The sequence below is a fragment of the Stegodyphus dumicola genome, chromosome 4 (genome assembly GCF_044657685.1).
Source record: "Stegodyphus dumicola isolate Sdum_Otavi_A_Nest chromosome 4, ASM4465768v1".
Taxonomy (NCBI): Eukaryota; Metazoa; Arthropoda; class Arachnida; order Araneae; family Eresidae; genus Stegodyphus; species Stegodyphus dumicola.
In genome coordinates, this window is record NC_140771.1 from 212505174 (window position 1) to 212519071 (window position 13898).

Here is a 13898-nt window from a genome sequence, read left to right on the forward strand (position 1 = left end):
TGAGTAACTAGGCAAAATTTCAAGTCAATCGGGTGTATAGCTTCGGAGATCTCGTGATGAGTCAGTGATATTTCGCTTATATATAGAGAGAGATTTTAAATGTTTCATTACGTCAAGTTAAGAGAAAATTTGTGAATAAAAATCTACAAAGAAAGAACAAAAATCTTGGTGCTCAAGCTGTACGAATACGCGTTGAGCGTGCTGACCACTACACCACGAAGGCATGCTAAGAAGTTGGGAGAAATACCTTATATACTCCCCCTTTTAAAAGGTGACTGGGATTTTAGGGGACCCAGTTGCCAGATGGTAAAGAATCATCATTCACCACCTTTTTAGTTCAGGCGCCACTGTAGAGGCATCAGGTTATTTAGTAGCTGGAGATGGGAAAAATGAACAATGCCATCGCCGGGACTCGAACCGCGGACCTCTCGAATTCCCGTCAAGCGTGCTTACAATTACACAACGAAGGCATACTAAGAAGGCGGGAGGAATACCTTATAACTTTAAATTCTTTAAATTTTAGTCTAAAACACTAGTTTAGCTACTTTTACCCTGCCTTTCAGCGCAAATATTATTATTTTTCTTGTTATTATTTCTTTTATGATGAAGCTTTTTAAAGCTTTATTATTTCTTTAGACTTTTCTTGACATCTTTTGGAATTTACATAGAGTAAACAATTTAACACATATTCTATTCATCAAAAATCAGCACTGAAATAGGAAAAGCAGGTAAGCTGAAAGGTAAAAAATGCTATCATAAATAAACATAGAATTAATTGCCGATTGCAATCTCGTTGAAACTCTAATCAAACTGTTCTTGTTACAGCCATGATTTGCAATCAAAGTGATAATGACACCTGAGAAAGCAGGAGTGTTTTGACGACAGAAGAGGGGTATGTTACTAAAAATGATTTGGCATGCTTGTGACAAAGATCGAATAGAAGTCGTTTGCTGCATTCCAAGCTGCATCTCTGTTTTACCGACCAAATGCTGCAAAATTTCGTGCTTAGCAGTAAAACGTTTATTGAAAATGTTAGCACGGTACTTTTCCGCTTAGCCGGTGCAAATCTCGCCAAGTAGACTTTATTGGCGAACACACACAGTATATACACAAAAAGTGTTGACAAATGTTAGTTTTAAGAATTTTTTATTTTGAAGGTATAAATATTTTAATGTCGTTTTTAAAATTTTGTAAAAAAGCCAATAAATAAAGACAATAAATTTGTAAAAAGACATTAATTTAAGAATTTACTATGCTTTCATCGTACAACATCCTGATTCGCCGGTTCATATCACGTGACCCCAAGTGATCTCATCTCACGTAAACTACCCTACAAAAATCTAATTCTCTCAGTAATTATCTACACTAATTTCAAGTTAAATCTTAATTTGGAATACAAGTTTAAATGCGAGAATTATTTCACTTCGTACGAATACCTTACTCAGAAATTAAAACCGCAGTGCTTTACTTCGCTAGTGCATTCTCATTAGAATGAATGAATTTAACCCTTGAATTTGCCTCTCCTATGTTTCCGCCATCGGGTGAGCGGTGTGATTGCATCCTAATTGACTTAATTACCGCCCGCGAATGGCCTTAGGGCATAAAATTGAACAATCTGGTAAAAATTCTGTGTAGTTGTATGCCAGTATTGAAAGAACCAATCAATCTGATAAGAAATGGCTGCGATTTGTTTTGAAAATGTAAAAGTTAAAGTAAAATTTTACCAGCGAGGATATTTCGTTTGGCATCGGTTGTACCATTACTGGCGACTTCATCGCTTGCGCCGGCAAAACGGAAAAGTACCGTCAGTACTAACAATAGTGCTTTGACAAACTTGACTGAGTTTCTATCAAACTGTATCAGACATAAATTTTATGTTTATTTGCTAACTTTCTCGTAAAAATTTCTCCCTTTATCCGTGACGAAAATAATTTAATAATATAATGCATAATTTTAAACATATAACAATCCTATGTAGTATTTTAAATAAGCTTTAATGAATCTCTATGGAATACGAAACGATTTTTCGCCAGTATTTACATCCGCGGAAAATATTTTGTAGAAAATATGAACTAGTATATTCTGGTGAGACGTACTTACTAGTACGTCTTAGAAGAAGAAATTTACAAAAATTCCGTGCAGGTAGCATATTCAATTGTTGTACAGCTGAAATCATGTCAAAAAGCCAACGTTTCTCGGTTAATTCTGCATTATCCCCCTTTCTCTGCATTCTTTAAAATCCTTCATAGAAACAACATAAATATAAAAACTTTATGCGCAAAGTTTATACTTTATACTTTAAATCATAATTGTACACTGCGCAAAAAAAAGTGGACAGTTCTATATCTCCCGTTCTAAATTGACGAAAATTCCTTTTTTCATGTGTCGAAAGCGCGACTTAACGATATATATTTTATATATATCGGACTTTTTCTAAGTCGGACTTTTTCGGACTTTTTCTCGGACTTTTTCTAAAATCGGACTTTTTCTAAAATGAAATGCTAATGTTTTTACATATTTCAATTGTACGACTCAAATTATGCCAAAATGCCAAGTTTTGTAAAAGTCGCGCGAATAGTTTTTAAAAAATTAGCTCTCAAAATTTTAGCTCTTCAATGTTAATTGAATTTGATATACGAGTATATATATATAGATATCTCTTTATTTATTAATCTTACTTGATTTCTTCTACCGGAATTCGAAATTTAGGCTTAATCCAAATATAATTCGCACATGTTTTATTATTCATTTTAAAAATTTGTATTTTTAAATATTTTTAATAATTTTTTCGAAAAACCTTTTGTATTATAACCTTTAAAACATTTAACATTATCTTAAAGTAGAGATATTTTTAAGCATACCTGCAAAAAATTAGAATTTTTTATTCAAAATTTCGTAAGTTATACGTGCATTTACATCTTGGCGTATTTTGAAATTTGGCGTATTTAATATAAGCGATAAGAACGAAAATGTGGTTTACGCACTTTGTTAAAAAATGATTTGAAAGAATGAACGATGGACCATTTTCCCTCTCGTGCGTTAATAAAAAAAAATAAAATAAGTAGATAAAATAAATTAAGAATTCCGCCAAATGAATTATTCTTGGCGCAAATTGAAAAAAATTCGCCAAGATAAATTTTTTAATTTCTGAAAACATTTCTTACCAAAAATTGTAAAATTTAATATCTAGGCATAATTTAAGTCGTAGAATCGAAATTTCGTGTAAAAATACCTATGTTACAATTATGCTATATATAAATCTAATATATATCCGAAGTCGCGCTTTCGAGACATGGAAAACTCAATTTGAATGTCATCAATCGGACCAGTAGAACGGGAGATAACAGAAGTGTCCCACTTTCTTTTGTGCAGTGTACCTATTGAGTATGGGAAACGCAATAAGCACGCAAATTTTACAAGACTAAATAATTATTCATTAAAAAATACTTATATGAAAATAATTGTAGAGCGAAGAGAAAAAGGTCAATTACATTTTTTAAATTATAAATAATGATGATAATTATTATACTTCGCTTAGTGTTTGTAATGTGTGGGCTGCTAAACGTAATTTCGTATTGCACTATCTATTTCAGAGGATGAAGTTGCACAGAATGTTTTCACTAATTGTTACGACTGTAGCGTGCAAGTGTCCCAGAAGAAGAAACTCCTCAACAATGAGTATTGCACATATCTTGTTTTATAGCGGCTGAATCAGCTAACTTAATGGGCCTTTTATAAATTTTTCTGTGTATCAAAGTAATATAAATCAAAGTAATATAAACAAATTTCCCTTAAATTTGCTCCCCCCCCCCCAAAGGTTCAATCGATAGCTATCTTAAGGCAGATAGTCATCGAATGACTTTGTCACTAATAAAATAAACTTTTATTGCTTTGAAAACTATTTATTTTCTTTTAAAGAAACCTTGAAGGATGGTACCATGCACAAATGTAAAGATCGATGTTTTAGCTGGTTCAATTCTCAAACAGAGGCACGAGTAATTATCTTTGATATAGATAAAAACTACGTAACACGTAGTCGTTTAGACTTAAGTGACAAGAGAATTGTATAGTTTTTCCCAGCTGAACATGATAATTTTAGAAATCCACGCGATTACTACGCAGAAATTACATCTTATCAGTGAACGCCTGCGGACATAACAGGTGATTAAAATTAAGTGATAGCAGAATTTACATAAAATGAGCAGCTGAATGATCTTTCTTACGAGATTTCTATCTTTGATTAGAAAGCCGTAAAGCAATCCAAGATGCTGAAAACTATTCTGTTGTTGGTTCTGGTGGCCTGTGCAACTGCCAGCCTTCTCGGAGGATTTGAGGAAGTTGAAGTTGATGATGAGGAAGTGCTGACTGCAGCCAACCATGCCACGAAAAGATTGTCCAAACAGTTTGCTTCTCCCTACCACTCAAAACTCGCAAAGGTCCTCAAAGCCAAGAGACAGGTAGGCAGTGGATTTTAATTTGTTTCTCAAAATCGGTTTTCATTTTACATTTTACATGATTTGTTTCCTAAGTTGTAAGATGTATTGTGTAATATATTTAACAAACTCTATTTGAAATAAAGAAGTGCACTTTTCAACTGTTAAAGAATTTGAATATGAGAGGCAAGTTTTTCAGGGAAGTACTGTTTTCATATTAGATAAACCTAAAACCAACTTTTTGACAAATTTGTTTTTAAATAGAAGCATGTGCTTTGACCTAACTTTCAACATAGTTTCCATCTATATTAAGACATTTATCGTGTACTACAACCAGCTTCCGGATTCCAACTTCGTAGAAATCTGATTGGACCATTTTGGTACCCGATGGAGTACAACTTCCAGTAATTCAAGGGTTCTATATCAATTTTATACAGAAGCCTTCTTGAAACTTGATAAAAGTATTCGAGAAAACATTCTGCGATTTCACTATTATCTAACGAAGCTTCTTCAAGCTCCAAGAAGTGTTCTGTATGAAATTTATGAAATTGTAACAGAATGCATAAATTATTCGAAATTGGGCTTACGCCGGGTATCAAAATTGTTTTATTAAATCAGGCGGCAGATTTCTGGGATAATGCACTTCAAAAGCTGGTCGCACGATACGAAAAGTGCTTAATGTAGATGGAAATTACATTGAAAAGTAGATTAAGACCCAGACTTCCACGTAAAAATAAACTTGTTAAAAATTGTTCTTGTGTTTATGCAATATCAAAATGGTACGTATTTAAAATATGCCTCGCTTATTTTAAATATATATATAATGTGGTACAACTTACAATACCAGTACACTGAAATTTTGATGAGCTTTTTAACGGTACAATTCTAAATTTTTTCCATATGTTTGTTGGATTCATTTTATAAATTTTCACTAAGTAAAATATTAATGCTAAGAAACGATTTTTGAAACACCATGCTAAAAACAAAAATACTGCACTTCAATAAATCGATTGACAAATACAGAATTATTTGTAAGACATCTATCTCGTAGTACGTATATATATCAAAGAAATATTTCGGGAACAGGGCTAATTGCGAGAGATCGCAGTATGGTTGCTACGCAATAATTTAATTATACATAATAGTATCTAGGCAATCCGCAGATAATTTGCAGTTAAACATGAGGTTATATAATCTTCGATTACAATTTTAAGTTACCTACATAACCATTTTAAAAAACATAAAACAAATAAACAATGTATTTAATCTAAAAACAACATTCTTTAAAAATAGAATAAAAAGACTCAATTCTAAAACTTTCTTCTGTTCTTTACTTGCTGTAAATTATTCTACACACGTTAATGTTGGTTGTATTATGAATACCTTAAGTAGTGCTGTTCGCGCTTTAATGATAGTGTAGAATTAATATGACTTTTTGAAGCAGGAGACGTGAAAAAAATTGCAGTTACGCAAAGAAGTAGGAAACTGACACTAAACGGTCTTCATTTACATAATATTTTTAATAACGTACTGTATATTGTATAAATATTAGGACAACATAAAAACTCAGACTTTGAGGATTAATTTTTCTCAGTTTTTGGAGCATTAATTAACCTTATAGGCTAAATTACATATATAACAACAAGGTGGTAGAAATATAAGGAAATTATAATTTATGTAAATAGTAGTAGTGCATTTCAATCATAAGAATTTATGAAATATTGGAATTAGGAAAATATGTCAATAATACAGTTAGAACACATTTTAAGAATTAAATTGAATTACACTTTAGAACTGTCTTATTTTAACCTTTTACACACTGTTTTATTAACAATACTGTTTTACACATTGTTTTATTAACAAAAGTTAGTTATATAAATAGCAAACTTTTGTTAAAGATTTGAAATGTTTTCTTTAGTGTTAATTAAGTTAGATTTGTAAATAGGAACTAAGCAAAACATGAATATATGTTACATACGTTACATGCCTTTGCAGTTAGTACGTGAAATCTGGTGAAACTTGTGTATCTTCGTTAGATAGGATGGATGGGAATAGTTTTGAATTTCTTGAAAATGTAATCATCGAATCCTTCTTATTAAATTAATTAGTATGAAACGATATCAGGGAAAATTCTAAAGCACTCCATGTCTTTCTCAAGGATTTCTACTCATCCATGGACGACATGGAGTATAACATGAAGAATTTATGCTGCACATGAGGAAAATCATGAAGACCTCATAGAAATATACACGAGGAATCAATCAAAGAGAAACTACCCTTAATTTGAAATATCAGCTGCTCGGCTACTAGTTTACAATTTTGTTTACGAGTACAATCCCTTTTAAAGAAACCGTTGTTTTGTCAACTAAATTCATATGAAACTTTGAACGAAGTCCTCATTTGTTATTTTTATGCTCCAGGATGACTGTCTTTTAAAAATGATTTCTTAATAACACGGATTAATATTCCTTTCTTAACCGCAGATAGTTGCTGGAGCTAATTTCAAAATGGACATCATTGTTGGGCTGACCACGTGCAAGAAGAGCGAAGTTGAGTTCGAAGACGCTAACGACTGCGAATTCCAAGACAATATTGTAAGTATTAGCATTTTATTTCGCTAATTCTGAAATGTATCTTAGTTTAATAAATATAAGGTGTTTATGTGAGTATCGTTTGCTTCATTTTATTGTTGCAAACAGCATAAATTCCTTTTGTTTTTCTTCCTTTAGTTTTGAACTTTATGCGTGGCAACAAGATAATTGATTGATAGAATTGTGTTTGTGACAGCCATGTAGAATGGCTCGCTTATTTTGTATCAATTATTTTGCATCGCTGACATATTATTTATAATTAGTGTAATGAAATAAAAGTGTAGGAATACAGTCCATTTGTTGATTGATTATAGTTTGTGAAACATAAGGGTTATACCATAAAAGATTAATTAGGCCTACGGTTAATCGAATTAGTGTATTATTAGCTAGTATACATTGTGTTTGCAGAAGATACTTCAATACAGAAAACAAAATGCCGAATATTTTATATATTGTAATGCATTGTTAAAAACATAACAAAATATGAAATTTTCATTTCCAATTGACATCTGTGGCCACAGATGTCAATTGCAAATAAAAATGGAATTAAAACTGCCTTGACTGCGAAGTTTTTTAGATGTTGCGAAATTAACATGTTAGCATACTACAGCATTTCTTCCTCTTCAACATGGATCTACAATTTATTTCATTTAGGTATTGCGCATCAACATTGTTCCTACATCAGTACTACTAAATTTGAGTATATTACATATATATATGGAAAATTCAGTGGAAGTCAGAAATGCTTGAAGAAATCTCTCTATATATACATACAAAATGCTCATTATAAATAAGAAATATTAATATAAATAAATTGTAGGACTAATACTGGGAAAGGTTTTTTTACACAGTTTGGTCTCAGAGTGAATTTAAAAATTTATTCCTTTTCCATTTTTCTCACGTCTTTTAACACGCTAATTGAAAAATTCACTATTGTGTTTTTCTTCTATATATGATAGGATTAAAAATTTCGTGGAAAGGGTATAAAATTAGGAGTTCCTACCGGGCAAAAGATAGAAAAATCTTCTTTATTTATGAAACGGTGGAAGGGCATTCCGCAAATAATTTCGTTCTACAACACTTATATATTCAAAATTATATATATAGATATAAGGTTAATCACTGCTAAAATAAAGACAGCCTAAGCTGCTAAAGTAGTTTAGGAGATGCCCATGAGAAATTTAATTTACTGTTAGCTTAATAAAAAAATAGTTTACGACGTTTAAAATATAAATAGATATCATATATTTTAAAGAAATTAAACCTAGGTTTTTGACTCTGTAAGATAGGTTTTATAATTTGTAACTGAATACCCGACAAATTCCGTTTACTGTTACAGACAATATTTTTAATGTGTTTCCTAGTTCATTGAACTCTTATGATGCAACTTATACACATTCTACACAGACTTTTTTAAACCTTTTGCTTATATTTTGGGAAAAAGTACTATTTTATTTATAAAATAATTTGCTATTTCCATTCATGAATGTAAGACTTATAAAAGAACACTAATACCGTCTGAAAATTAGTTTGAATTTTATATAGTTATTCTTAATGTGCTTCAATACAGCTCAAGAAATTCAGTGGAAATCAGAAATGCTCGAAGTATTTACAATAATTAATTTTATAGTATATATTCTTTTTACTAACTTATAGTTTCGTTTAAATAATGGTTGAAATAAAGAAATTATTAAAAAAATCTGAACTGAAAAAAATAATTTAATATTTTTTAAATGCTTCCATTTAGAAATATTATCAGGGTGGCTTGCAAAGTGATTATTTTTCAACATGAAGAGAAACTGGATTTGTATTTTTTTTTTTGTCAACATTTATATAAAACTTTTAACATGGCAAATTATTGCATAAATTATGATCGAAAATTATATAGATTTGAAAGAACTTACTTCAACAAATATTTAATTTTTTCAGAAAGTTTAGATAAAATAATTCAAAAGGGGAGAAAAGCAACACATTATAGCCGTCTATGTGAAGAATGTAAAACATTTCTTGTTAAATATTATTGCATAAATTATGATCGAAAATTATATAGATTTGAAAGAACTTACTTCAACAAATATTTAATTTTTTCAGAAAGTTTAGATAAAATAATTCAAAAGGGGAGAAAAGCAACACATTATAGCCGTCTATGTGAAGAATGTAAAACATTTCTTGTTAAATATTATTGCATAAATTATGATCGAAAATTATATAGATTTGAAAGAACTTACTTCAACAAATATTTAATTTTTTCAGAAAGTTTAGATAAAATAATTCAAAAGGGGAGAAAAGCAACACATTATAGCCGTCTATGTGAAGAATGTAAAACATTTCTTGTTAAATATTATTGCATAAATTATGATCGAAAATTATATAGATTTGAAAGAACTTACTTCAACAAATATTTAATTTTTTCAGAAAGTTTAGATAAAATAATTCAAAAGGGGAGAAAAGCAACACATTATAGCCGTCTATGTGAAGAATGTAAAACATTTCTTGTTAAATATTATTGCATAAATTATGATCGAAAATTATATAGATTTGAAAGAACTTACTTCAACAAATATTTAATTTTTTCAGAAAGTTTAGATAAAATAATTCAAAAGGGGAGAAAAGCAACACATTATAGCCGTCTATGTGAAGAATGTAAAACATTTCTTGTTAAATATTATAACATGTGAGAAAAAGAACATTAATTACATTTTCTTTTTGTGATTTAGTAATTTTTCTTATCTTTTTAACTATTCCGATTGACTTCTAATTAATCTATGATAAGAAATACTCAAATGAATAGTATCAAGATAATTACGGCATACATGTTTCCCTCGTGATATGTTTTTTTAAAGTGCATGTTCAGTTACGCAATTTGCTTAGCAAGTTACGAGCTTTAATTGCTTCCGGACTTCAGCATCTTACTACCGAACATAGTTTATAGCAGGGTTTCATAAACTTTTTTCAGCCGCGACCCATTTTTATCACTGAATTTTTTTGCGACCCCCAGGATCACAAAACATTTTACAAAAATTTTGTGGGACCCCCATAAGTATTTCGGAAATCCGACACACGCGTGAGTGAAACTGTCAATATTTTCACTTGTACTGTAATATACTGTTGCAGTTTTAGGTCGTTACCTTTAATTTCTAATTTTAAGACATAGAAAAATGTGAAAATTTTAAAAAAGTAACAGACGAAATGACAGCGTCACGTGCAAAGCAAGGAAAATGAACTTTTATGTTATAAAAAGAATGCGTCTAAACATTTTCGTTTTTTTCTTTGTCTGTATTGTTTTATCTTTATCTATTTTCAGATACATTGTGTAAAAATATTTGGTAATTGTAAAATTATTATAATAAGTTAATGAAATATCAAAACTGCTAAAATTTTTGGTGACCTCCTGCTGCATGTCACGCGACCCCTTTCGGGGTCGCGACCAACAGTTTAAGAAACCCTGGTTTACAGTACTGTGAATGCCTTTCCAAACATTTAAAAATTATCAGCTTTGGAAACAAGAAAAAAAATTAGTCCTGTATTTTATCAGCAATATCTGTCAGATATCGCAAAAACTGTAAAAGCTTGCGCTTCTTGCTTTGTCTTGAGTTACTTAAACTGTCGAAAAGGCCGGAAATCTGATTTCGTCTAAGGCTTGAAAATCTAAAACACTTGTAAAATTCCCAGTAAAAAATCATTTTGCGCATCAAATTATTTTTGCTTCTGAGGTAAAAATTTCTTTCTTTAAGAAAGCTCTTAATGTATGTTTTATAAGAAAAAACTTCAACTATGTCTACACGCATTAAATGAGTCCATCCACGGTTGAGTGCTTATTAATAGGTTTTGCATGAGCAGTCATTTTAAAATAAGTAGTAAATTGATATGCAGGGAAGACCGAAAGCTGCAGTATTCACACATGTTTTTAGAATTAGCCTTTCAAAAGCCACGCTGATGACCAAAATTAAAAAAAAAACAAACGCATTTTTTTAAATATGTTAGAATATAAATCATATGGGGAAATGAAAAAATTAAAAAATAATACACTTTTGAAAAACGAATGTTATTTGTATTTTGATTTATATTTGCATCTAATAAATAGTAATAACTACCGATTTACGAAACAAAGTTAAAGGGCTCTTTTGCGAATCTGTAATTCTCTTGTTCAGAAACGTGACTACTTTCATATTAAATGTTATTTCATTAAACGAGTGATCACAGTCTTCTAAATTACGGATTGAGATAGTAGTCTTAGGCAGGCTTGAGGCTAGACACAAGTCTGGTGAAAAGCGTAGGTGGAAGCAATTCCAGAGCTAGAACATCAGATCAATATTGCGCAAGAGCAATGACACTTTATGAAGACTAACAGACAGTCTGATCTGGTTAGACTATCGAGCTTGTTATCATTTCCCCGATGTATGGAAAAGCGGTAAAGATTTGGCGTTTAGTATAAGTTTAGTATAAGGCTGTATCCTACTAGTTGGCTGTACGTAACCTGCCCGTGTTTGATGAAAGAGATGAATATGCACTGTTATATCAATGAAAGTCTTTCATTTATGTGAGAATATTTTGATATGCCATTCTAACCTAGGTCAATTTCATACACAGTGGCGGTTCGTCAAAGAGGCTCCAGGTTTCCTAAATAAGGAGGATATTTGTGGGTTCTTCATTCCCATAACCCTTCATTTAACTTGAACCTTTTGCAACAACTCCTGACCTGGACCTTTTACTTTGTATAACATGCTTTAGATAAAAGCACCTTCATAAGGCTAAAATAAGTTAAAATCTGAAAAAGCAAGGACTTATTGTCATAAAATTTCTTTGCAACTTCAATAAGGTTTATTGTGATAATTGTCTGAGACTAGGACAGGCCATAGCTGTAAACCTGTTCTTTCCAAGAGATCTAGTATAGTATGTTTTGAACACCTTTCCCAAATCACAAGGATTTAAAGGATTTAATCCTCTGTTTTTATTATATGCGACTATACTTATTTCGCATTACAAGATATATCTATATCAAATTTTATTAACATACCCTGAATGCTTTTTCAGATATTACGCAATTTGTGTTTTTTACCTTTATTTTTGATACAAGTGCCCATAATCTCGTAGAAGACGTATTTAATCAGAAAAATATATTCACAGGTATTGTCCTTTTCCTAAAGTTCCCAATTTTTAAATTTCCCGAACGAAACGGAAACATATTATTATCGTTAACTGTAGATAAAAGTATAGTGAAATGCCATCCAGCAAATAGTTAAAAATTTTCTCATCATTTTGTAGAGTCATTAGGTTAATTGGAAGCAGAAAAGATGAAAAATATGCAACCATCTTCGCCGAGAGTCGAATCACGGACCTCTGGAATACCGGCCCAGCGTGCCACCGTTACATCACGAAGGCACGCTAGGGAAGTGGGAGAAATACCTTATAATTTTAATAACTACTCTAAATTCATTTTCTGGAATTCTTAGATGATTTTCACAAAAAACAGTTCTTCGTTTTATGGTAGAATTTATTGCTCATTAGCCCAATATATAATTTAAATTTTCATTAAAACTAATGCAATACTAAGACAAACACAATTTTAAATTTAAGGTTTTTATTTGTTCCAGTTGGAATTTAACTAACTATTTTAAAGACGAATTAAAATCTTGAAATGTAAAAGCAGCATTGATTTTCTCTTCATCTCAGGATATCTGTTTCTTCCGCATTTTCCCATAACACATACAAATAGTTTCCCTTTGCATGTTTATAAGCATAATGGAATTCGAATTAGGGTATAAAATTCGATGCCCTATTAGAAAGTTGCTTTTTTATGCTGTCATATTTACAAAACTAGCAAACACTACCTTCAGCCATATATATCAGGATAAAGCTAAATTGTGTAACTGAAATTTGCCATTTTAATTCAGTGAGATAGTTGAAGTCGTGAAGATGGATGGTTTGAAAGGCATGGTATGCTTTTGTGATTCGAGTTCTCCAAGAATTATGTAATGATATACCTTTATATTTTACATATCTTAAATACCGGATTATGAAAATGCCTATAATTCAGTTATTATTCATATATTTAGATTCCGAAAATTTTAAATTAAAAAATAATTAATTTAAGAAACTTTTGTATTCATTACTGCTATGACAATTCATGAAATACGGAATATTGAAAGGCCTATTCCAAGCGTAATTTCGTTTGGCAAAGTAATGGTATGTTTGGTTAAAAAAAGAAATCATAGTGTTTCTTTTATGCGATTTTGTACCTTATTCTTTTCTTTTCATACAGAGCACATACAAGAAATGCACAGTCTTAGTCTACAGGGACTTGAAGGACAAACATAGGCTGGTAAGCTCTGGATGCATCTTGGCTTCTAAGAAGGATCTCTAAAGGAACGTCAAACGCTATTTCCAAAGCGAAGACGTTTAGCAAAATATTCAGAAGAATCTAATGTAATAAAAAGAAGTAATCTCCATCCGGAAACACAAAGGCTGTATAAATGATTTTGATGAATCAATAAAAAACTGCTTCTTAAAACTCCTTCTTGCTCATTTATATTAGACATGTTTTCATTAAACAAACATTAAATATTCATTATTTGACAATACAATTGTTTCACAAAACAAATGCTCAATGATTTTCAGTTTTTTAAACCAGAAATTATATTTTGAGTTTCTTTTAGTTAGCAGAATTATGCACTAATATAGGTTTTTCTTAATAGGAAACTAGTGTAGAGACCCTTCCGTAAAATGGAAGATATCTGCATTAATATTAGTTGTTCTGCATAACAGAACTAAAGCAGCTGGGGAAAGGTTTATGATAACTCATCGTTGGCAAAAACTAAAGGGAAAAAATTAATATAAATCTATTTTGAATTAAAAAATAAACATCTTGTAAGAC

The 13898-nt window shown here is 30.8% G+C and overlaps 1 protein-coding gene across 1 annotated transcript; it reads left to right on the forward strand.

Moving 5' to 3' along the window:
• Positions 1 to 4225: 4225 nt before the first annotated feature.
• On the forward strand, positions 4226 to 13538 carry LOC118189490 (L-cystatin-like). Its single transcript, XM_035360094.2, has 3 exons — positions 4226 to 4457; positions 6917 to 7027; positions 13287 to 13538. Exons 1-3 carry the CDS (start codon positions 4266 to 4268, stop codon positions 13386 to 13388), a joined length of 405 nt encoding a protein of 134 aa, XP_035215985.1. The 5' UTR covers positions 4226 to 4265; the 3' UTR covers positions 13389 to 13538.
• The last annotated feature ends 360 nt before the right edge of the window (positions 13539 to 13898 follow it).